The sequence below is a fragment of the Pholcus phalangioides genome, unplaced genomic scaffold (genome assembly GCF_987345545.1).
Source record: "Pholcus phalangioides strain wild (caught in Gottingen) unplaced genomic scaffold, Ppha-v1.0 ptg000003l_1, whole genome shotgun sequence".
Classification (NCBI taxonomy): domain Eukaryota; kingdom Metazoa; phylum Arthropoda; class Arachnida; order Araneae; family Pholcidae; genus Pholcus; species Pholcus phalangioides.
Genome location: NW_028301596.1, coordinates 37,928,657 through 37,955,096, shown reverse-complemented (window position 1 = coordinate 37,955,096; position 26,440 = coordinate 37,928,657). Strand labels below are relative to the sequence as shown.

The 26,440-nt window shown below is 37.8% G+C and overlaps 1 protein-coding gene and 1 non-coding gene across 4 annotated transcripts in view; both read left to right on the top strand.

The window, feature by feature from the left end:
- The window catches only part of v (Tryptophan 2,3-dioxygenase vermilion), a 58,137-nt gene that overhangs the window by 4,795 nt on the left and 26,902 nt on the right, over positions 1 to 26,440 (top strand). The window contains exons 1-7 of one of the 3 annotated variants that reach the window (XM_089247840.1): positions 1,175 to 1,314; positions 5,474 to 5,567; positions 9,271 to 9,364; positions 13,773 to 13,840; positions 15,133 to 15,198; positions 19,218 to 19,279; positions 21,376 to 21,451. In XM_089247840.1, the coding sequence (XP_089103966.1) occupies positions 5,544 to 5,567; positions 9,271 to 9,364; positions 13,773 to 13,840; positions 15,133 to 15,198; positions 19,218 to 19,279; positions 21,376 to 21,451 (390 nt within the window). In that variant the 5' untranslated portion in view covers positions 1,175 to 1,314; positions 5,474 to 5,543. Of the gene's footprint in view, positions 1 to 1,174; positions 1,315 to 2,671; positions 2,716 to 5,473; positions 5,568 to 9,270; positions 9,365 to 13,772; positions 13,841 to 15,132; positions 15,199 to 19,217; positions 19,280 to 21,375; positions 21,452 to 26,440 lie in introns of those variants that run through there. The other 2 variants (XM_089247832.1, XM_089247823.1) reach the window with 2 other exon arrangements.
- Positions 8,475 to 8,548, top strand: TRNAT-GGU (transfer RNA threonine (anticodon GGU)). The gene has a single exon. It is a non-coding gene; the product is annotated as a tRNA-Thr (tRNA).

The following is a 26,440-nucleotide window of genomic DNA, read 5'->3' as shown; positions in this document are numbered from 1 at the left end:
CTTTAACTATCTTAGTTGCTGAAAAATATACACAGTATCAAAATTTCTCATTTTTACTGCATTTTCTAACTTTGCACTATATTCTGATGCTCTATCTCATAGTTTCCCAACCTTTTTTATCCCATCGCCCCCTTCTGCAGAAATTTTTTCTCACATCGCTCCCCCCCCCCCCAACGCAATCTAACCATAGGATCCTATGTTATACCCGTAGCTTCTACCGCCCCCTAGAACTTTCGAACAACGTTAGCGCCCACGTTGGGAATCACTGCTCTATCTTAAGCAAATTCATGAATGAGGATTGCATCACACATAAATAGTGGTGGTGATTATCTCATAGGCTATTTTTCCCCCCTTCACAAAGAAGCAGCAACAGTAGTGACTTCACTGTCATGTTAAGGGCAGGTCGTCTTATAATCCAAAAAGAGGCCAGCTGCTCCTTAAGGACAACGACCAGTGTACTAGTAGTTATATTTACCTCTCGTTTTCATTTCTTTATATTTTCATTTTCTTTCCATAGGAAGTAGCACATCGCATACTGTATACCGCCACCAGGCTTAACATTGAAAAAATTATTATCATTTTAGATTTTCCAACATTTCTTGACTAAGCCCCAGTTAATCAAGGTTCTACTGTACCGTAGTAAAAGCCCCAAATTGCCCAGTTCATGAAATGGCCGGTGATCCCTGCGCAAATAATTTTCACTTAGAAATTCCTTGGAATATGGACTGTCACCGTTTGGTTAGGATTGTACAGTAGTAAGTGATTTATAAAAAATAATCAACTATGTACAGGATGATTATAATTAAAAAGTTCTGATTCCAAAACACGAATGAGAACTGCTGGTCAGAATGGCTTGAAAATTTTCATGGGTCCATTGCATGAAGCAATGAAATTTTGGCGAAAGCAATTTAACACACAAGTTGATGATGCTTTACTTGGCCAGCGGTATAATCTGTTTTGGCAACCATATCATTTCGCACTTCAACAGCATCAGTATGTGAATAGCAGGGATACTTTACCACACACACCAATTCCGGTCATATATCGCCATTTACGGAAATTTTCAACCATGCAGTTGGGTGGAAATGAAGGCGCCATCTATTGGTGATCGCCCCAGGCCCGGATGGTAAAGAACTTGCTTCTGATATTCTTTTTGGCTGGATTCAAACCCGTGGACTTTGACAGCAACCTTCATAGTGGAAGACGAGCATCTTACCATTGCGCCATTGGTATGGACAAATCCCAAATACTGGGGTGACTAGAAAATCGGTTTTGGCACCTGAAATTTTATATGCCTCATTGCTAAAACGAAGTGTAAGTACGAGACAATTTTTCTTTGATTTCATAATAATGTGCTTTCCAACATGAGAATGGGTCATAAAGTCCCGGAAAAGTAAAAAAAAGTTACTTAAGACTGTTTTTCTTGTAGAAAAACATGCTCCAGTCTTAACAAATTTGTCTGGCACATCATTTTTTTTCCCGATTTGTCCAGCCCTGGTGGACAGCACAACTTTTATCAAGATGTACATTGCAACACCAGCGAAGCAGCTTCTGAGGAGAACCAGTTTGATAATAACAACATGACACGACACCTGGCCGCTATGTTAACCTGACAGGTGAACGCTACTACAGTAGAACCCTTGCAAATTTTGGCTTCGGGGATACCCCAGAATATTATGTGCAGTGGTCGAATTGCAAACTTCGCTGAATTGAAAGCGCATTCGCATCATTTCCGTGACATGCTCTAATCTGCTGTTGAACATGAACTTTTGTTCTTCCACCTCACAGCCAGAACACGGTGGACAACACATTTAACATTTCTTGTGTAACTTGTAGTTGTTTGTTTAAATGACTTAATTTTTGTGATGTTTCTATGAATTACGAAATTGTGCCATGCTAATTGCATTATCATTTCGCCTTGACTGGCTATTATATCCATTCTGCGAGTGAATTTCCCATGTGCTGGATGAGTACTGTGTCGTCTATATATATTTTGCATTATAAAGTATTTTTTCCCCTTCGCCATACAAAATTCCATTGGCTCAGGAACATTCAAATTTGCAAATTTTTAAGTCATTTTGACCAGTGGTAGTTTACAGTTTTGAAATTAGAACTTTATTACAATCACCCTGTATATCGTAAATCATTGCTAATTAATCTGCATTAATTATACTTCATGAAACACATTGTATTTGCCTAGTTTTTATCGTAGTTTTTGCAAAATAGCGTCTAACGACCGTATTCACCAACACAGTTTGAACTACAATCGCAGGTGAAAGGATTAAAGATCGAAACGGATTGGTTAAATTGAGGATTTTAACCAATCCGTGTCGATCGCTAATCCTTTAACCTGCGATTGTAGTTTAAACTGTGTTGGTGAATACGGCCACTAATCAAGCCTATTGAAAGCAACTGGAGAAAACATCTTTATTATAGATAAATTAATATAATAATTTATATTAATAATTATTTTCATAATTTATTTATATATTAATAATAACGTTAAGAATTCTCAAACGCACACAATATTTCCTATTGTTTCTATTCTATTGTTTTTAAATGTAAAAATGCTGTTAAAACAAAAAAAACCGGTTTAAACCAAACACAAAACCAGCTTTTTGGTTTTTTTCACCAACCCTGATGCGTAGGAAGTTCAATTACGAAGCTGCGGTTGCGAGTATGGTGCATGTCACTCGTGAGAACATTTTCTCAATGGTAATCAAATATTTACGGGGTATCTCGATCAGTAAAATCCATATAGAATATTTATAATGGGATTATGTTCTCGAATTTTCTTGTGTTTAGGAAGTTGGGCGTGCTGCTGTATTCTGACACGAAAGCCGAAAACGTATCTACTTCGTCATTGAAAACTTATAAATGTTTTAACCCCGAGGGCTTCAGATGCAATGGAATGTAGCAAATGTGAATGTGCGTCTGAAGAAGGTGATACCCCCCCCGTATGTGTGTGTGTGTGTGTGTGTGCCCTTTGTATTCATGTATTCTGAAAGCAATAAATGAATACAGTATTGAGAAACGAACCCAATTTCGAAATATTGCGGAAAAATATATTTTAGGATATTATATACATGGGGTATGTCTATATATGTATACATATACATATATACACACACACACATACATATGTATGAAGCATATATGTTCAAACTATGGCTCACTCGTCAATGTGGCCCTCGGAGTCATTTGAGGTGGCCCACGACGTCAAACCTGATTTTATGAAACTGAATTAAGTGGTGCATTTATAGATCCATCAGCGGCACAGTTCTAGAACACCTAAGTGGCCAGTGGTCCAGCTCCAGAGCACCTAAGTAGCATGCGGCACATCCCCCGATCACTTGGATGACCCACGACACAGTTCCGAATCCCTCAAGTGACCTACTTCTTATTTATAGTTCGCTTGAGTGACCCATGGCGTATCTACAGATCACTTGAGTTACCAGTGGCGCAGATATAAATCACCTAAGTGTCCCTCGGCGCATTTCCCCGATCACTTAAGTTAAACGCGACATATTTACAGATCACTCAGGTTATCAGTGACACATTTTAAACCAATCAAGTTGCCCGCTTTCTCCTAAAACGTTGAGCACCTTTGGTTTAAAGGCCTTGGTTGAAGATCAACTTCGCGCACTGGCACAAAATTATTTTAACTGATTTTATAACTAAGGCCGGTGTTACACTAAAAAAGTTTGGTAAAAGTCCTTTTATAAAACTTGAAAAATGCAGCCAATAAGGTCGCCGGTTGCATTTGTAACCAATAACCTTATTGGTTAGATTTTTCAAGTTTTATAAAAGGGATTTTATCAAAATTTTATAGTGTAATACCGGCCTAACAAACACGCATCAACACAAAAGACACAAGATAACAGGAATATATATATATATATATATATATATATATATATATATATAAACTGAAGAGCCAAAAAACGCCTATATAACACAACAAGTGTCTGGCATAGTTGTTAGATCGGTTACTGCTGCTACAATGGCAGGTTATCGAGATTTACGTGAGTTTGAACGTGGTGTTATAGTCGGCGCCCGAGAGATGGGACATAGCATCTCCGAGGTAGCGATAAAATCTGGATTTTCACGTACGACCATTTCACGAGTGTACCGTGAATATCGGGAATCCGGTGAAAAATTAAATCTACGACATCGCTGCGGTCGGAAAAAGATCATGCAAGAACGGGACCAACGACGACTGACGAGAATCATTAAACGTGACAGACGTGCAACCCTTCCACAAATTGCTGCAGATTTCAATGCTGGGCCATCAACAAGTGTCAGCGTGCAAACCATTCAACGAAACATCTTCGATATGGGCTTTCGGAGCCGAAGGCTCACTCATGTACCCTTGATGACTGCCCGATACAAAGTGCTTCGAGCTGATGGACGTGTACGGGTATGGAGACAACCTCATGAATCCATGGACCCTACATGTCAACAGGGGACTGTTCAAGCTGGTGGAGGCTCTGTGATGGTATGGGGCGTGTGCAGTTGGCGTGATATGGGACCCCTGATACGTCTAGATACGACTCTGACAGGGGACAGGTAAGTATGCATCCTGTCTGATCACCTGCACCCATTCATGTCCATTGTGCATTCCGACGGACTTGGACAATTTCAGCAGGACAATGCGACACCCCACACGCCCAGAATTGCTACAAAGTGGCTCCAGGAACACTCTTCTGACTTCAGACACTTCCGCTGGCCACCTAAATCCCCAGACATGAACATTATTGAACATATCTGGGATGCCTTGCAACGTGCTGTTCAGAAGAGATCTCCACCCCCTCTTACTCCTACTGATTTATGGACAGCCCTGCAGGATTCATGGTGTCAATTACCTCCAGCACTACTTCAGACATTAGTCGAGTTCATGCCACGTCGTGTTGGGGCACTTCTGCGGGCTCGCGGGGGCCTTACACGATATTAGGTAGGTGTACCAGTTTTTTTGGCTCTTCAGTGTATATGTATATCAGAAAAAGTTTTTTTTAGAGCAGACATTTTGTTAATTGTGAATATTGCGTTGTTTCCACGTTAAAGAAATTAAATAGCAGTGGTTCTTTGGATGGCCAAGCTCAAGGCTGTGTGCAGGAATCGGATCTCTAGCCTATTAGTAATACTCTAAGGCTAAAAAATAAAACTCCGAACGTGTAATGCCATGTTGATGTAATGGAATCGTATCATTATCTTCATTGCGCGGTACAAAATGAACAAATTCAGATATTTAAAAATATGCCGTCAAATTTTTGTATAGCCGATATATATTTCCCTATAAGCTCTCTCCACCTTTTCATTTGATTATATCTAATAGGATTTACAAAATATAAGGAAAAGTTCACCAACTGTGTGATGACTTAATTTAGAAAAATCGAACATCACAAATATATATGTTCGAGGTGAAAATATGCACCGGTAAATCTATCAAATATCTCTATTTTGAAAATTCCAGTGTTAACTCTCGTATAGAAGAATGCGACAACGTCAATGGGAACTCGAAGAAGATAGAGAATGGTGGAAGGATGCTGTACGGGGAGTACCTGCAGGTAATTCAATATAATTTCCAATTCAATGATATTTTTCGAAACGCGGTTACACCTCGACACTTGTCAGTAATTCGTTCAGAAGCTCATGACGAGCGTCTGGTGAATTTTTTTACGTCGCGTCGAGCCTAATTTCTATTAAAAATATTTAACTTTCAAGTAAGTTAATATAGTTTGAAAAATTTAGTGTTTGCTCACCCTGATTAGTGCACTCTGCCAGCCTTTCCACGGTTATTAACTGTTATTAACTATATGTGAGATAAAAATGATGCATGGCCAGCACAATTATAATGCTGGACACTTGCTAGCTCGAATTAGGCTAAACCCTAAAGATTTGAAGAAAACATTACACTTGGAATGAAATGAAACATGAACTCTCTCGGGAACATGAAGGATAATGTTCAGCTTTATTTACAATCAAGATTTTCATGAATTGTGATGAAGTGGTGGCTCGTGGTCGGACATTCTAGAAGGGACGGGGGAGTCAAAACCAAATTTTATTCCAAGACACACCATTAGTCACGTTTCACAAAGATGTGATTATTGTAATTTATTTATTCTAATTAACTAGATTATTCGTAGATTTTCTTGTTATTGTTAAATTTTCTTTTCATTACGTTTGTCTGAAGAAAAACAAATCGCGTTCAACCACAACCGCTTTAGTAGCGAGTGAGTGAAATTGGAGCGATTGGCAACAGCGAACCGCGTTGGCTCTTCATTTTTATTAATTTTAAAGTAGTTCGGTGGCTTATTTTTCATTAATAGGCTCAAATAATTGTCAGTGTCATATAAGTATCTGAACTCCATTCATTTAATTACATCGTTTAATAAGGTTAAAGTGCAGGGCCCATTCCGGAAATTTTTCAAGTGAAAGCGAATGATATTTCGAGATTTTGACTTCTGCGGCCGCTTCGTTCACAAGATTCAAGATCCGACCTTGACAAAAAGTGCCACGTGCTCGGATCCAGTAGAGATTTGATCACTAAAATGCTTGGCGTTTCAACGAAGTTTCCATTTTATGTGTGTGGCGGTTACAGTGCGGCCATGCGAGCATTTCTCGCGAAGAAATGGAATCTTGTGTATCTTTAAAGAATGAAACACATCCAGAGTTTTACGATTGAACTCGAGAAAAGGACTTATCCTCGATTTCTTAATTGATGTAGTAACTGTGAATTTGAACTCTATTAAAAATATCGCCCTGAAATAAAGAACACATAAATTTAATAATAATTTGATAACAAACGAATTGCTGTTCATAGAAATGAAAATATTGTATGAAAAATGCGGAAACATTCTTTTGACAAAATCTGTAGAACAGTGTACCAATAAACAGCTAATGAGCTTAAAACGCGTATTAAATTAATTAGAAATGAATATTACAAGCAGCAGTTTATGAAATGCGATACAAACAAACAAAAAAAAGGCAGTTTATTAAAGCAGTATTGTCAAAAACCAAAATAAAGCCATCATTTTGCCAGATTCTGCTTCTAGTCTTGAACTTGCAAATCAATTCAATACCCATTTTGATAATATAAACCGCAAATGCGTCATTATTTGGTAATGATCGATTTTAAAGAATACAATCTTTTTCTCGTCAACCATAAATTCCTTTTCTTTTTTGGATGGAGTCGATCTTGAGGTAGATAACACTATAAATTATTTCTGTAAAAGTAATTCCTATGACTATGATGGAATTAATATATATTTCATTAGAGAGTTTTCTGTAAATAATGTTGCCTTCATCTCAAAGTTCATTAATACGTCATTGAAATGAGCCACTGTTACTGCTGGTTTTAAAAATGGCGATGAAAATTCTCTGCTGAATTATAGGCCTATTTCAACTGCACTGATTTTTTTTTTCTAAACTTATTGAAAAAAATTCTTTTTAACTAGAATATATAATTTTTTTGGTATTCTACAAATTTATTTGCTGAAAGTCAATTTGGTTTTATAAAAGAACATGGTAATGGAAATGCCCTTTTGACTTTCTCTAAATTTATGTGTAATATCATAGACAAGAGCAAGTTTACTGTTGCAATACTTTTAGGTATTTCGAAGGCTTTTGTGACAATGTAAACCATTATATTCTCATTCAAAAACCTTAAGTCAGCTGGTATTCGAGGTCATACATTAAATTGGTTCGCCTCATGTTCATCAAATAAAGAACAAAGAGTCAAAATATAGGGAAATTTCAGTAATTATATTCAAATAAATAGAGGATTCTCACAAGCATCTATATTAGGGGGTCCTTGAATTTTTCTGATATTCATTAATGATTCATGTAATTTGAAATTTCGCTGTTCCATAATCACTTATGCCGGTGATTCTGTATTATTGTGCTTATGTGATGATCTTGACAATCTTAAGAATCATATTAACCACGATTTCATATTAATTCAAAAACGATAATGATTAAAAATTAAATTTACAAAAAACTAGATACGTTAATTTAGATTCTATACAAATTGATTTACGTTTTAATCTTAAATTTAACACCCTTGATGGTGTGTAACACCCCTAACCCCTTTGCAAACTCATTGTAATTGTGATTCAATTCAAGAAGTAAATAGCATTTAATACTTAGGTTTAAACGTAGACACATTCAAATGGAATTAAATTGAAATGGATTGTAATGGAAGAAATTTAAGTGGATAGGTAGAGAATTTAAAATGAAAGTCTCCTGGGTTCGAGTCCCGGCGGAGACGTGATGACTTTTCTTTCCGAGCTCACCTCAGCATAATATCCGGAAGATTACTGTTTCCTTGATATCTCTGGCTGAGAAAAAAGCCATCTATATCTGTCTAAACCGTCCCACCCGGGGGCCATTTCCTGAAGTTAAGAGAGGCTACTACTGCCTCTACTTCAGCGCCTCACGACAGAGTGCGTGAAATTAGGAAGGCAGATTTATGTGTCTCCAGTGGTGTAGATGGTAGCATGCTTGCCCGGTATGCAAGAGGGCCTGGGTTCGAGTCCCGGCGGAGACGTGATGACTTTTATTTCCGAGCTCACCTCAGCATAATATCCGGAAAATTACTGTTTCAATCATAATTTTGTTTGTTTAGATTAGAGGTCACTAAAGTGGCTTTGTAGAGGACTTATCAACAGGGAGAATGTTAGTTCAGGTACCCACAAATTAGCGAAAGGTTTTTCTCATTTTTGCACACCCAGTAAGATGTCGCAAAGAATATTTAATATTTTTATAAAGGGTGGATGATGACTCAATCCCACTAAGATCATTCAACCCCCCCCCCCTCCTCTTGCTATTAAAAGTCAGCAAACAAGTAACTCTCCGCCCCCACATCGATGCTGACATAATATTGTATACCCATACTGAGTTGGCCTCTGACCTTGACGCGCGAAGGAAGGGTTCATTTTGCATGGAGGGGAAACGGGGGGAAAAAGGGGAAGAAAAAAACTTGCTAAAGATAGCGCAAAAGACGCCAACGGAAAATACCAACCTGCTCCTTTTCCCTGCGACCTTTTTACCGAAAGAAGATAAATGGAATCGCCCATCGTGACGTTTCATGACGTAGCCAGAGGCCAAATCAGCGTGGGTGTACAGTACTTGAATGACCCCTAAAAGGTCGAGTACCCTCAGTCATAAGCTGCGTATGCAAATGTAGCTTCGAAATAAATAATTGAGGAAGATTTATCTAATGATATCGCTTTATCAGCAATTCATGATTATGTGTGTTTTTACTTACAGTTGGATAAGTTACTGACAAGCCAGAAACTTGCCTCTGACATATATGCTGGCCAGACTGTCCATGATGAGCATTTGTTCATCATTACGCATCAAGGTAATATGTAATTTCTAAAAAAAAGAAAATCTCATTTTATGATTTCTGTTTTGGATGATCAATAAAAAATAGGTGGTTGATTATATTCACAATGATTTTTCCAAAGGCAGTAATTACATAGGTCTGCGTGGGGGAAAAACTTTCTTAAATATAATTAGAGTGGTTCTTTACATATAGTTTTTTGAATGCTGATTACTGGAAAAATAGGGGAAAAAATCCCATAACGTACAGTTTTCTCACCGATTACAGGCCTAATGTGCATCTAATCCCCACCATTGCCACACTGGTTGGCTGAAGTTGGCTATCTTTGGTTCCCAACTTCATGGCGCGAAGTCTCGCTACAGAGAGCAACAGGCCTAGAACAATACAATTATTCAATCATTCCACTTCACTCATGGTTAGAAAAACTGACGGCAGATGGTAGCACTATACAAAGAAAACGACTTCACGTTAGGTTCACAACATGTACATGCATAGCTTCTTCATGTCTTCTTCGACCACCTGCTAAAGTCTCTTCATTGAGAGAGAGCGGTGGGCCATGATCTCTTCTGGTTAGGAGGACAGGTTTTATCGTGTACGGATTTTATATATTTAGGAGCAACGGTATGAACTTATTAAATGTATTCAATAATTATTGGTGTTTAAAATCTATAAATATTTATCATTTTTAAATCTAAAAATTGAAATTATTTAAATTTCAAACTCAATTTTAAATAATTTAAAATTAAAATTATTAAAATTTTAAATTATTTTAATTTAAAATTATCAATTTAATATTAATTAATTATTGATTCATCAAAAAGAAGTCTTATAAGTAGTATTAAATAATGGAAATAGGTATGCTTCTTTGTATACCCCTGTTAGGTATTCATTTCAATTACGAGAGTGCTATGAAAATCTTGAATTGATGACTGCTGAACATTCATTTTATTGCCGTAAATATTTCACTGATTATAGGGTGACTTTAGGATGCTGATTCCAAATTGGCATATAGTTTGTCAGATTGGCTCTAGTTTTTAACATAAAGTGAAAATTAAATTTCAATTGTAATACATAATAATATGCATCTTACAAAACCATTGCCGAAAATATTTTGTATTTATGAGGTGATAAAATAAAAAAATGTCAAATAATTTTATTTAGTTACTCCCTCCCCAAATCTGAAATGGTTTTGTGTAAAAACCGCATGTGATAGAAAAATGATTTTATTTTAGGAATCAACGATGGAAATAACATTAAAATCAGTTAAAATCCAAGCTAAAGAAGTTTTCAAAAAGTAGTTTTTCTTTGTAGACCCGTGTCATTAATACCTTGAGCATGAAAAGCCAACCACACATTGAGATTGAGTCACAAATCATGTCTCAGGCAGATCATAATAATACATGAAATGCGAATCTCATCCTGGAGCAAAGAGTCTATAACGAACACCCTTGTTTCATCCATTACGCAATATGTAATCATTCGAATTTGATCAGTTAATGATCGATGCAATGGATACAAATAATAATAACACAACGTTCTCTGTTCTGCCATATTACGTAACACGCGGATAACATGGGCAATGCGATTCCCTCCGGACGGGTAATGATAATTTACTAGACTTGCATTTGAATGATTCTCTGGATATATTTGGGGTAACATAATACCCGTAATGAACGGCAATACTGTATAACTCAATATAAATTGAATGAGAAGACGTGGTTATTAAAGATTCATTACAGATAACAACCAAATGATCTTTAGATGGATTATTAAAATAAATGAGCACGTTGACGATGCACTTGGTGGAATTATAGTGGGGGAAAAAGAGGGTGAGAAAAATTTTCAAATTGCACATCATATTTCGGTTATAAATTCAGGGATAATTACGGCCCAAACGTAGGATTCTTAATTGTGAATACTTGAGACCGTTGATTTCTCTCTCTCTCTCTCTCTCTCTGCTTCAGGAGATATGATTATCTTCCCTGTCTACGTTATATATGGATGGTCCTCTCTTCCCTTTTCCCACATCGATTCTAGCTCGTACTGAAGTTTTTGGAGCCGTATCTGTGTTATTTATGAAAATACAGATTGAAGTAAAGAGACCGCAAATGCGATGAATTAGTGGGAATTTTTTTCAACACAACATTCACGCAAATACGTAAAGGGTTCGGCATTTTACGTGACTCATTTTGAGTTGGCAAGACTGCATGGATTTCATGTGGCTTTATAGATTCAATGGGAAATGGAACGTTTTTCAGTGAAGCAGGCAAAAAAAGGGGTAATAATAAATTGCTTCTTTGGCGTAAGAAATATGGACGGTTAACCCTCTTCATTTACAATCTTTTGGCAACAAATCTGGATCATCTCTATTTGACGAATCAGCGATAAATCTGGTAACCTTGTCCTAACCTAACTGCACGTTAGAAAAAAGAAGATGAAGTAGATAGAAAAAAAATAGAAAACGGAAAATAGTATGTAATAACAGATAAGCAGATAAGAGTAATCCTTTGCGTGATCTCTTTCGCTCTCACATGTACATGATAAAAAAGATACACATGGGGGGGGGGGAAATTATTAACACAGGAGAAAAGAAAAAACGAGGACGAAAAAAAAACACATCGATTCAAAGGGTTACAATAAAACTTCGTGATGATGAAGAGAGAGAAAAGAACACAGAGAAATTAATTAACTATATTCTACTCGTGTTTGGACGAAATATTTCGTTCGTGATAGTAGAGGGGGTTGAAAAAAATATGTTTGAATCCAAACAACAGTTTTTTTAATTTTTTGATCAAACCAAATCTAGATAGTCAGGTAATGAGTGTGATGCAAATATGGATATCCTTAAAAACATGAAAGGAAAGCTACACTTCATATGAAGTCATTCATATCTACAAATAATACCCAAACAAAACAGAAAATGTTTTTTCATCTCTTCCCGGAGATCATCATTTCCACATTTTTCTAAAGATTTTTCCTCCGCGAAGAATTAAATTATCATTTTGAGCGGGGAACATTAATCAAAATATTCGTACCAAGACTTTCTAATAAATTTTTAAAGACGACTTTATGTTCGGAATAAATGCAAATATGAGAGAGAAAGTTTTCTAAAGAGGGGACAATTTTTCATCGGTTGACACAGCACTTACATTAATTTCCATTCACTTCCGGCATCTTTTATCCCTGTGTCACTATGTTTATTTAAATAATCAAGAAACAAATTTCTCCCTAACAATACAATTTCCTTAAGGGGGGATCAAATGAAAACGGAACAGTTGTTATAACTTGGTTTATTTTTGTATGAGTGAGCCGAAATTTTGTATAATGAGGGGGGGTATTTGTATAGTGAAGGGGGGGGGGTGAAGGAGGCAACTCCAACTGTGGAAACAATTTGCCCTAGGTAGTTGCGAGGAATCACGTGATATATGCTGACAGTCGGACGACAGTATAGTCTACTAGGTTGGATGGTTTTTTTTTCCATCTGCATCTGCTGAAGGTTTGCGAGTAAAGAAGATCAACGTGGTGTTCTTTTTTTTAGTGGCAGAAGATGTTGGAGTAAAGCATTGTACGGTTAACATGCACTGTCATTGAATCGTATGCGGAACTGGCATAAGCATTTCTACTGTGCACTGACTTTCCTGTAGTGGAGATTTTCCTGCGTTGATGGAATTCCATCTTAACGCTGCCTTTGTGGCAAATCAGCTTATATTCCCTGTGCGGAATAGAGCAGGGGTCGAGATTGGTCTGGATGCAATGATGGTATGAACGGAACCGAAACCCGAAACACACTCCCACCTTGCTGATGCCCCTTATTGTGCGTGTGTCTATTTGGGTTGGTTATCTGGCCGACTTCTTTTACCAACGCGTTCGTGATTACGAGTTGGCTTTGACCAAGTCACATATCATCATTCAAAGGTTCTCGTCTTTCGTGAAAACGCTTGTGCCAGTCCTGCATATGAGTCAAAGACATTGCATGTTCACTGTAAACTGTCTTCGTTCGCCGCCGATACACTTCGTGAGACAGAGACAGAGAAAGAGACCCATCATCTTCTGCCACTAAAGAACGAATAAAACCACGTTGCTCTTCTTTACTGGCAAACTTTCCGCAGACGCAGAAGAAAAAAACAACAACAACCGATTGCCTGTTGGACGACACTGTCGACCGACCGCCAGCAGACATCACGTGATTCTGCTTGACTACCTATGGCAAATTAGTTCAGCCCAAAGCTGCCCCAAGCGGCTTTGGTTCAGCCGGAGGGGGTTGCCTTTCTTACCCCCTTCCGCTTTATCTCTACACAACGTTTCGCAACACTCATACAAAAATAAACCGAATTACAACACCTATTCTGTTTGATCCACCCTTATAGTAATAGTATTTAGTATTGTTTGTTTTTTCTGAACTCGTTTTCGTGCATTATTTTTCCAGCTTATGAGTTATGGTTCAAACAGATCATATTCGAGCTAGATTCATTGAAGTTGCTGTTTGGTGATGAGGTGAATCAATTTATTTTTATATCTATTAGTCCTTATTTTCTTATGTTTCACTGCAGCCGTGTCGCACGTGTGTGTGTATCTTCAGATATATTTCAACTACCGGGAGGATGCACACTGCACAACCTTTTCAGTCCGCGGGAAAGATATGCGGTGATTCTGCCGCTCGCGGTCCGGAAATTCGTTATATAGGGTAGCAATATCATCTGTATCTTATGGGACATTCTAGTAACTTTGTTCGTCCCGACTTCTACATGTTCCTTATTTTCAACGAGGCTTATTTGAGTTTTTAGAATCGGAAATTAAGATTATTTTCGTGACTTAAATTAATGCCTTTGGCAATGTTTTTTCCAGTCATTGGCAAATTCACTTGCTTTCGACAATTTTTTTGACTGTAAGTGGCACCATTACTTGCCTTAGACAGTTTTTGACTTTATTTGGCACCATTACTTGCTTTAAACAATTTTTTGGTTGTAATTAGCAAGTTTACTTGCCTTTGACATTTTTTTTTTTTGGCTGTGATTGGCAACTTTACCAGTTTTTTTTTCCAATGAAGGAAATATGGTTAGCTTTTATTGTGTAGTGTGTGCTGATAATTTTGTACCGGAACAACTTTCGCGGGCCGGATGGAACCCCTTGGTGGGTCGTATTTGGCCAGCGGTGTTAGTGCACCCCCCTCCCCCCGACATACAGGGTCCGGAAAAGGGCACACGCGTCATTTTCGACGGGTTGCCGTTTTGAGAGAGTTCTAAGAATCCGAGATATCTCGGGATCGCCGCTGTAAGGGTTAAGGCTTCCAGTTTCTTTGGTGGGGTTTTTCAACCTTTCACACATTGCGGGCTGAGTTGAAACTTCTCACAAAGCCCGCGGGTCACCAAATCACATAGTCATATGATTCTAATATTCCAAGATGAAATTGAGATAAAACAATGATTAATGCACTGCGCAAGCATGACCGAGGTTGTGTACGTTGTGGACAAACAGATGAGGTAACGGGGCTCAAAGTAGAAGATTTGAATTTTCAAACTGTTGAAAATTTCTATTTATTGATGAGAGATTATTTCTTTCACCGATTCTGAAAAAAATTTTGATTAATTTCAATTCCATGAAATTATTTCAAATAATTGTAAAATGATTTCTTCCTTTGATCCTTGAAATATTTCACCATTGCTTTATAGTTAGAAATTTTCATCAATTATGAAATTATTATTTTCTGTGTGTGTGTGTGTGAATGCATATATATTTTTAATCTCAGTAATTTTCTTTATAATAATTTATATGTGTTTTGAACTCAGTTTCTAGATGAAAATAGAATGTTGAATCTTACGTCAAGATTGAACAGAGTGGTGGTGATCCTGAAGGTGAGGGATAAAATTTTCAGATCATGAAATTGAAATTCATTCAACACATAAACAAACACACAAAAAACAGTATTCAAGAGATCACATGATCCGCCCAGGGTTATATGATGCAACGAGAATGAAATTGTTGTATTTTTAATTAATTAATACCATAATTACATATCGACCAAACTTATAGTTTTCATAGTTGCAACGATATTTTGAGACTTACGGTAGACTCTTGACATTTCCGTTCTAATTGGACTAGTTAAAAATTAATGCATGATGATTCTCCGGATTACAAGCAAGCACAAAAACCGATTTTGGGGTGCCCCTACGCAAAATCGACCATTAAAATCTCCTGCGCCTTGCTAGCCACACCTATAAAACCGGATTGGTTTTTTTGTGTGGGTTAGAGCGCAAATGGAGGAACATTGCGTCGCGGAAGAGGGATAAAACGGAGAAACCCTCGTTCATCTACATAAAGGACTTTGAAAAACTAAAACCTGTGAGTTCCGACTCTTTTTCATCTTATACCTATCTTTTGACATTTGCGTTATCAATTATCACTCGAATAAGTTTAATTGATTTTTGTAAGAATTCAAGTTAGGTTTTACGTTAATGTTTTGCTCATTTTGAAAGCGTAAGGTATGTATTCATACTGCATATAGTGTATATTATAGTTTTCCAACCTTTTTTTCTCCCATCGCCCCCTTTTTCAAAAATTTTTTCCTCCCATCGTCCCCAACGCAATCTAACCTATGGTATCCTATGTTATACCCGTAGCTTCTACCTACCCCCTGGAACTTTCCATCGCCTCCAAGGGGGCGTTAACGCCCACGTTGGAAATCACTGATTTCCGACGTCATTATGATTTTATGTTTCCTCCAATCAAGATCAGACATAAAAGAATTTATCCTAAAACCCCTCCCAAAAATTGAAACCTTTATTTGCATCCACAGGTTGCTTCAAATTTAGTTCCCCCCCCCCCCCCCGTACAATTATTGATTGGAACGACCTTCCATCAAATTCTGTAGACTGTACTTCAATCTCTGATTTTGTATGTAGCATCAATCGCCTATGTCAAATACCATCATCGCACCCTCTTGTATTGACCTTGGCGAAACAATATTGTAAAAACAAAAAAATATTTTTATTATTGGGCCATTAATTCTGCAACAAAATTTCAAAACGTACTGTCAGTTCAGTACAAAAAAAAAAGAAAGAAAAAAACCTATTAAGTACACACCTGTATTTAGAGGTCAGAAAATATAAATAGGAGTGTGTTTTTCAATAAGTTGTAAGAGCTGATATATTTGATGGCGAAGTGGGGGAGGGGGCGCAAGCGGGTGCCTAGAGGGGGCGCCGAATTCACCACTTTAACTGCTTCTTTTACATTACACAGGGGAACCAAACTTACACCGGGTGACAAAAGTATGGGTGAGCTAGAAGAGAGAGAGTGAGAGAGAAGTGAGCATTTATAGAAGACAGCCTTTTCCCGGCTTTTCTGTTAATGGATGATTAGGTAGCCTTAAAAAATTACATAACTCTTGCAATATTTGATTTTGAATAGGCTCACGGCCTAACAATAAAATTTTGTCTGTCAAAAAATATTTGATTTTGACTACAAATATTAGTTATATTTCTCTCAGTTAATTAACTAATAGCTTCATCATTATCTTTGTCCGTTTCATTAAATAATATCAAATATTTATCTCTCCTTAAACCCTTTATTTCCGATAAACTAACGTTATAAAGTTCTGTCTAGTATAACTTAGTGCTTTCGCTAGATAATCAAGTTACGTTATTTAACTCCGCGTATATTCGTATCGAAGATAAATTCTGAGATGCCTCGTTAAATATTTATGACTGAAGTCAGTTAATGAATTCAAATACTATATAACAGACTGAGTAACGCTAAAATTGTTCCTGGACAGAAAGATGATGTGGGATTTGGCCTCTTAAGTAGAGGATGCCTTGGCATTTTCGGTAATGTATTAGTGAAGTCTGCAGGGAGACATCCCCCTGGCAGATAAAACATTTCCAATCCATACTGTCAAAAACCCAGCTGAAACGATGAACCAAACTATGCAATGGTCGTTCTTGGTTGTTAGATAGTGCTACTGCTACAGGGTGTCCCACACAAATCTCCTGTTTTTAAAATTAAATTACTCAGGAACGGTGATCGATAGAAGATTAAAACAAGTGGTATGTTTATTTTGGAAGTCATAAAAATCTGATACATAAATTTCAAAATTAGTCACAAATGTTGCCGAATGGTGACGCCGCACATTGAAGCAGCAGTATGAAGTCCTAGAAATAGGCTATAAACTGACATTTGCAATAACATCACAATAGATTAAAAATGTGCGCCTTTTCACTGCTCAGAGAGGGCGCAAACGCAGAATGAAATTTCCACTCATTCTCTGTAAGTGCATCAACAGAAATGCGCACATGTCTCACAGATCAAATCTTGAAGCTCTCCCAGTGCGTTGCAGGATTATTCCGGAAAACAATGTGTCTTCCAATCTGCCCCACAGAGAGATCGTTTGAGTATGGACCACAATCCATGCCTATTCCTGTAATTGTGGAATACAACATATACGGAAAACTTTTCGAATAAAGAGATATCGGCGTTTCATTGAAGTAAAATGCATTTCTGCCCTCGTGGGAACTCGAACCCCGGTCTCTCGTTTGCCGGGGAAGTGCTCGACCTGGACGAGTGGAAAACGAGAAAAATATTGAAAACAAAAGAACTAGAAAAAATATTGAAACCAATTTATACAATACCGTGTTATATTTACAAGCGACAAAAACATCAATAAACTAGAACTCCTTCCGCCACCTATCAAATAAAACTGTTATTAACTTTTCGATTGAAATCAGCGACAGGATTTTGATTAAGGTGCCGCATGAAAAAAAACAATATAATATTAGTTAATGCTTTATAAATAATAACGTTCGTAAAAAACAGTTGTTATTTGTATGCGGCAAAATAACAACAGTGAAACTCGAATAATAGAAGCAAAAAGAAATGTAGAATCTTAACTCGCAATTCCTAAATCTTAAATATGTCATAGTGACCTGTGGGTTCCGACTGAAATTGGCAAACAGTGCATACCCCCTGAGTCATTTCTTAGCCACCCTGGACTAGTAGTGCGATTTTCGCCATGGTTGTATATGTTTTATTTTTAAACTACTTAGAGTTTAATATTAGGGGCCATTCAAGTATTACGTAAGCAGATTTTCAGCCATTTTTGACCCCCTCCCCGTCAGCAAAAGTCAGCAAAACACTGACACCACCCCCCCCCCCCGTCAGCGAAATTCCGTCAGCAGCTTAGAATATTTCATATCTTCAAAAAGGGGTATTTGATGACGTAAGCAACCTTCAAAACCCCCCCTCCCCCCTTGTCATCAAAACTCAGCAAATCCAAAACCCCCTCCCCCCTCTCGATGCTGACGTAATACTTGAATGACCCCTTACCCATATTGGGTTATTAATCTAGTGGGAAAAGAAAGCTTAAGCAGGCAAGAGGGGAGATAAAAAGCAGAAAGTCACTCAACAGGGCAGTGACAGAAGTCACTTCATCAGCCTTTTAAGACGTCATTAATGCTATTCTTTTAACATTAATTATTCATCATATAAGGCATATATTACCTACTCTAATTTTTATACTTAGCGTCAACTATAAAGTACCCTATGTGCTATTATATCCTGCAAAATAGAATAGATAAATTGGTGTGTGGCACTTATAAGGGGCCGTTCAAGTATTACGTCATCATCGATAAGGGGGGGGGGTTTCTGATTTGCTGACTTTTGATGACAGGGGGGGGGTTTGGATAATGCTTACGTCATCAACCACCCTTTATGAAAATATGAGTTAGGATTCAGAGGGGCAGAGCTGATGACTAAATTTTGCTGACAAGGGTGGGGGGGTCAAAAATGACTAAAAATTTGCTTACGTAATACTTGAACGGTCCCTAATATGAACATTGGCCCCCATTGATTACAGGACCATTTTTCTTTTCTCGTCTTTCAGGTTCTTGTTGATCAGATAGCGATACTGGAAACCATGACACCGATGGACTTTATGGAGTTCAGGTGAGTGACAGTATGGCATCACAGGGGAAGTCTAAGAAGGGAAGCGCGGTAGAGCCTAGGTGGATAAGATACTCGCCTACGCCTAAAGTACCGAAGGTAGGGATGTCGCGAGTTCCGTACCTCGTTCGTTTTTGTGAGAAACTTTCCTGATGTGCAGGTATATACAATAGAAACGGCGACATGACCACCGAAAAAGATTGCTACCGCAGAGAGTCCAACATCGGGTGGTCAGCGCACTAACCTCTCGGTTAGTATAAAAAAAAAAAAAAAAAAATTCAGAATCGGCAATAAAATGTAGTCCTTGATCTAATTAGTCCTCGTGTGCAGAAAATAACCGTGGTGCCACAAAAATGATTGGGAAGGTGGGGAAGGGCCTTAAAAGTCTTGGCTTGGCAGCTTGGAATTCTTATGTAATAAAACATTTTTACACTCCAAGTTTCATCAAAACCTGAGCAAGTATTCCACCCCCCCCCCGCTTCGAAATTGTGAGAAAAACCCAAAAATTTGCAGTTTGGGGGGGGGGGGAAACAACCGTAAAGGTGGGAATCATCCCGGGCCACCGAGCTGGAACCCTTATTTTATGAGGGGGGTGTTATCTTGGGCTACTGCGTAGAGATTCGTATTAGATCACTCAAGTTTTGGGGTCCACCGAAAACCTAGGTCTAGATGGCAGTTCTCATTGTCCGAAAAAAAATTTCTATCTACGGCCACGAGTTTCGTGATAAATCACAGATGTGTCCAGCAAAAAAACGTGGGACCCACCAAAAAAAGAACCCCAACAAAACACATGCAAACAGAGCCACCACTAAAAGATATGAGGGAGCTACAATTTTTTTGTAACCCTCTAACTCATAGCTCCCTCATATCTTTTAGTGGTGGCTCTGTTTGCATGTGTTTTGTCCTCAGTTTTTTTGTAACCCTCTAACTCAATGATACATTCACTAATTCGCGGAAATTCAGCAAAAAATGACTTTCCTCCACGAAGATGTAGGCTATATATTGCAAATATAAAAAGAATTGACATGTTTCGAACAAGATTGCAAGCAGCAGCACCCCAGGGATGCCCTGTAGGTGCTTAACGCGAACTTTATCTCGTCAACCGTTCGTCGTAGAGGTGTAGTCTCAGCTTAAAAAATCCTCATAAACCGTTTAAAAATTATCCTGTATCAGTTTTAAAAGTGGGAATATAGTGAATAACAAGATTTTTAAAAAAATCTAAATTTTTATACGGTCCCCCCTGTCTTCTAACTTCTTATTAGAAAGAGCTATTGCCCTGTCTCTCTCGATGCAAACAGGGGGAAAAAAATTTCCAAGTGAAATATTCGCTGATATATTCAAATTCCGAAATCGGGGAAAAGTTGGGGGGAAAAAAACAGTATAAATGAGGGAAAGGAGCTTTGCCCGTTAGTTTTTTTGCTGTTCTTTCATACATTTTCTACAATTTTTGAGTAAAAATATCAATAGAACATTGCACTTAGAAACTTGGATTATTTTTTTTTTGTTGGCTTCAGGAGATATAGGGCAACAACTTTGTAATTGAAAGTTAGAGGACAGGAAGGATCGTATAAAAATTTTGGCTTTTTTCCTATTTGTTTTGTGACACACTGTATTTTCACTCTAGAAACTGGCACAAGATAATTTTTAAACGTCTTTCGAGCATTTTTCAAACTAGAATCATACCTCTACGACGGACGGTTGATGAGATAAAACCCATGCTAGCAATTACAGGACACCCTGTGTATTACAGTTTTCAATAACGCATAGATATCATTCATAAATACGAAACAATAACAATATTCAAACGGCGAAAGAATTTTTCAAACGCCATGACATGAGCTCTCTAGTTATCAAAACATATCCTCACTCAGCTCAATCAATTAGTTCCCCCCCCCCTCCCCTTCATGAACACAATGTTGCTTTCGTTAGTGTGAACGGCTGGTATGAGTTCGAGTGGGCCTCCCGTAGTGTCCTTACTGTACTATTTTCATAGAGCCTCGATTGCTCTCTCTCTCTCCCATCTCTTGCAGCGTGTGTGTGATCGTTATGCGCGCTAATTAATATCCAACCAATTATTTCACGTCATTTCAATTTTCCAGGTCATACCTCTCTCCTGCCTCTGGATTCCAAAGCGTGCAGTTTCGGATTATAGAGAATATGCTCGGCGTACGGAACGTAAGTTCAATTAGATCTCTTCTCTCTCTCTCTCTTCCTCTTCTATGTATAAGAGTGAGTGGGCGTCCCATTCAAAAGCCTTGAGAAGATCGATAAATCACTGCTGTCCCTGTATTATCGAAAACTGAATATGTGAGCATATTATGTACTTGATTTTTCGTAAGAACTAATTATATCCAATCAGCGTACGTGAAATAATGTAACGGCTGTAATTGGAGGATTACATATATATCGTATTATTCTTTGATTTATTGTAATTTAAATTCTGGTTCTTATGAACCTTTCAATAGAATGAAATGAAACCTTGAATTTCCAACAATTCCCGATTTATGTGAGATTAATGTTTTTCCTATATCAGCGTTTTTCGATTGCTGTGCGGTTTTTTTTTTCTTCTTCTTCTTGCAATTCTCTGCATTTTTAATGCTAAACCTACATTTTTCTAATCAATTTTTATTTTTTTTTTGCTATCTCTTTGATTAGTTGTACTCAAAATAATATTTCCCTCACATTCAGAGAGGAAAAATATTGAAATAAATAATGGTACAAGAGTATTTTAGAACAAAATACCACAGTGAAAATATTTATTTCCGGAGCTCTTAATTCAATGTTTTCATATGAAAAAAATGAAGCTTTCAATTCTGAAAATAAAAAAAATTATTCTTAGCACAACAATTCAAAAATGAAATATGTAAAATTGCGAAACATAGTTTGTATTTTCGATTTGGATTACCGCTCAGATGTTTCGAATTGAAAGGGAAATGGAATTTCAAACAAAAATTAAGAGAAATCTTCACTCTGGTTATTTAAAAATAACAGATATATGCTCTCACACAAAGCTACTAACACTTGAAAATTTTTTTTTATTCTTTTAAGTTTATTTGAGCTTATGCAACTTTTTTTCTACAAATTAAAAAATTGACAAAAGTAGAAAACAAATCCTCTCCAAGAACGAGTCTTTGCTTTTAAAATTTTTCTAAGTGGTTAAATTCGCCATCGTGCGTTGGCCAGATGATCTGTCATTAGCATATATTGCGTATACTGTAGTAACAACGCGTGCTCTTGTGTGGGTGTGCTTCTCCAAAAGACTTTCTACTGCGGGGTTTTTGTTCTTCAAACCCAATGTCTTAGAAAATTTTCTATCCTGATCTTTTTTTTGGAGTGTTTACCACGGTTTTGTTTGCAACCGTGATGAGTTACTTTCTAAGAAAAGCGTTAGGGTCTCGTAGGATTTTCAATTTTTTCAAAGGTGATTTTTATGTGAAACGCGTTTCTACATTCAGATGAAATTTAATACTTTTAAGTTCGACGGAATATTTGAACTTTTTATGTGCAGACTTTTCGTCCATTTATTTGATCAACAGATGTGTGTGGACTTTCGAAAAGGCAAGCCCAACCACCATTAGCACTATGCGAGTTATAGCAAAAAGGTAATTTCAAAAATTATTTTAAGGCTAGGGGTAACAATGAATCTTACAATATGTTTACCCACAACATGTAAAACATCCGAAAAGAAGTTTCACGGTTGAACAACGATGAACTTTTTTTGTAAGTCACTTTCTGGGTTTGAAACAACTCAAAAATAAACAAAACTTCAAGTGCTATTTTCAAAAATAATATGTCGTATTCGGGATTGGAAAAAAAAGACGAATCGAAAAGAAATAAAATCGAAAAAAACTGCCATAGACAAGGCAGCAAGTTTTGACACGAATACGTTTTTTAGGCCTTCAATCGCGTATAAGGTACTGACGTAATGAAATTATGTCAAGTATGCCATTATCATCGGCTTCGTATTTGAAAAACTAACAAAAACAATACTAATATCGTCTCTTATTCGTTGTGAACAGCTTCGAGATAAGTGGAAAACAATTTGTTACGAATCAGTGCTGTGGGCCTGTTGTCCAGACCAGAGCAAATATTAAAACCGGAGTGTCATCGCCGAATGAACCTTTGCAGTGTGCATCTGACGATAGTATTGTTTTTGATTTGCGTTGCGTACTTCCTGAGATATGAGCACTTAAAGAATTTCGTGACGCAACTTTCTGCGAATGGTTCCAGTATCGTCAGATGATTTAAAAGATGTATTCACGTCAAAATAGATGGGGAAAAAATTGTAGTTTCACTCAAACACATCCGAGTAATAAACTAAGAAAGTTAAGTTTCTCATCGTATTTCAGCGAAAGTCCTATTTGAGTCGTCATCACCCTAGTTTGTCCCTCCAATGCTCGTCGAAGAGAATAAATGTCATGAAATAAACACTTCAAGTTACACACTGATATGGTGTTTTTTCCTTCCAGGTATTGAAACTTCATTTTTCATTTTCTTTCCAGCTAATTTCGCGATTTGGACCAATGTGCTGCGGTCCCCTACAAAAGCCTAAAATTTCTCCTTCATTCATCTCCACATTGTATTCAGTTTCTTATATAATCTTTTCCATATCAGAGCAATCCCCCACCCCGTTTCTCTAAAGACAAGGGCTTCAGGACCATCTTCTTTACCATGATAATGCTGAAACTTATTCCGGCATCAAGAAAAATCGATTTAATTTAAGTGTACGGGTATCCAGATTAATTAAGTGTACGGGTTCAACTTCTGTCATATTCAACCTGCAGCTCTCAGAATCGGTCCAGAGTGATTCATTTTTTGTTAACATGAGGAATATTTCACGCCGATAAATGTCATCAACACCAAACGTGGATCCAGAGGGGTACGATGGGGGCGATTGCCCTTCCCAAGAGCCGAATAATGACATATGGGGGTAAATTGGTCCGTTCGGGGTGATCCAGTGCCCGCGAAACGACAGTAAGTCGCTTCTCCGACACATCATCCGGCATCCATCTGCTTCCGCTCCATTCGCAGATGAAGATGTCTGTTTTTGCTCGATTCGAATCTGAAGATGTCTGCCTCTGCTCCATTCCCGCAGCTGAAGATATCTACTACATCTTCATTCACAACTGAAGGTGTCTGTCTTCGCTCAGGCGAGGATCTAGTGGGAGGGGGGGGGGAGGAATAGAAGAACCGTCATTTCAACTTTTTCCAGGATGGGGAAAATATTTTCCGGGGGGAAGGCAAAGCACATGCACTCAATGAATGATCAATGAACTATGGGATGATTCAAAGAACTTACACAATTCTCCCCTCGACACATCATCCGGGATCTGCACGTGATTAATACACATATATCACTTCGGTTATGACCAAAAAGAATGAGGCTCGAAGCTTCAACTCTTCGTTTCCTCGGATGAAAATCTGAATCAAACACCACAAATAATACTTCACAAGAAAGTTCAAAACAAAATAAAACTCTGAATTGACTACACCAGTTAGTTTTGCCAAGGATGATGTCACGCTCCGCTATCCATACAAAGGTTTTTAACAGCAGGCTGACGCGAAGATGAATTTAGGGAAGAGAGAAGATTCAACCGCTCTTGCGGGGAATCGAACCCACGTCATCTCACTTTCCGGGTGAGACTCCGCACGAGTTGCCAAGTTCATCTGTAACGTCATTAAGACTGCCTACGGGGTAACGAGAAAGAGAGTCGTTAGCCTAGCAAGTTTGCAACATTTTGAACGACTCCATCCTATTTCGTTTCTTTTTATTTTGGCGTAGAATCTTCCTGGTTGGCTCACAAATACCGCATAGCGATTGGATGTGGGACATAGAAATCGCCAGTCCGACAGTTTCTTTTCTGCGCAACGATGATACTGGCACGTGCAGCGGATTTTTTTTTTCCTTTTACTATTCCGAGTGAGGATGGACTACTTGCTGACGTCACGAGCAGCATGCGGAGGCCTTCTATCTCTAGGAGGTGCTGTCTCATCAGACTTCCAAGTGAACCCGGAAAGTGAGAGAACGTGGATTCAATTTCCCCGCACAAGGGCACACAGGGGGAATTTTCTCTTTCCAAAATTCATCTTCACATCAGCCGACTGTTTAAAATCTTCGTACAGGTTTTTTTTTCGTTTTTGCATCTGAAACATTCAGAGTGACTTGCATATTTTGAACCTTTTCAACTTGCTGAGATCAGAGAAATCGCTTCGTTATAACGGAATTCCAGGTTTTTGGCAGTGTTCCTATGTGAACTTATCTGAGGGATTATAAAAGTGTTCGTTATATAACGAGATTTTCGTTAAAACGGGATTCGACTGTATTAAAACCATGTTTCTGATTGAAAGAACTTGTTATAAAAACAAAATAGAGAGAAGTCTGATCAAAATTTGATCAGGGGTTGTCCCCAATCCTCCTTCCTGCAGCTCAGGGTGCAGCTTTATTCTTGTTTAATTTGCATATTTTAAGTCGATTAAAGGAAATAGAGGAAAAAAAGTTCTACGAATTTTTGCAATTTTCGTTTGGAATATTTAATTAATTGTGGACTAAAAAAGCGGGAGAAGATGCGGCAACATATGATCTGCGATTCTCGGTAAAAAAAAAACAATTATTGTTCCCGAGTATTTGTTGTCATAACATTTCTCTTGCAATGCTATTTATAAAGAAATATATATACAGGGTGCCCTCTAAGTGCTAATGCCGCCTTTATCTCATCAACCGTCTGTCGTAGAGATATAACTCCAGTTTAAAAAATGCTCAAAAGGCGTTCAACAATTACGCTGTACCAGTTTTGAGAGGGAAAATACAAGGTATCACAAAATAAATTAAAAAAATTTAAGTTTTTATACGATCCCCTTGTCCTCTAAGTTTCAATTACAAAGTTCTTGCCCTGTATCTCCTGAGGCCAACAACAACAACAACAACAACAAAAAATCCGTGTTTGTGAGTGCAACATTAGCTGTCGCTTTGGTGGTCATAGTGACGGATCGCACCGTCGCAGCAGTGGTGGTCGGCTGAAGTTATTTTTCTGCGGTTCCCAACTTCGACTCGCGAGTGCGAGCCGATCTCCCCGTTAAAATGTCTCGCCACACCACAGAGAGCAACAGGCCTACAACGTTATAATTATTCATTCATTACACTTCAGTCACTATGAGTTAAGAAAA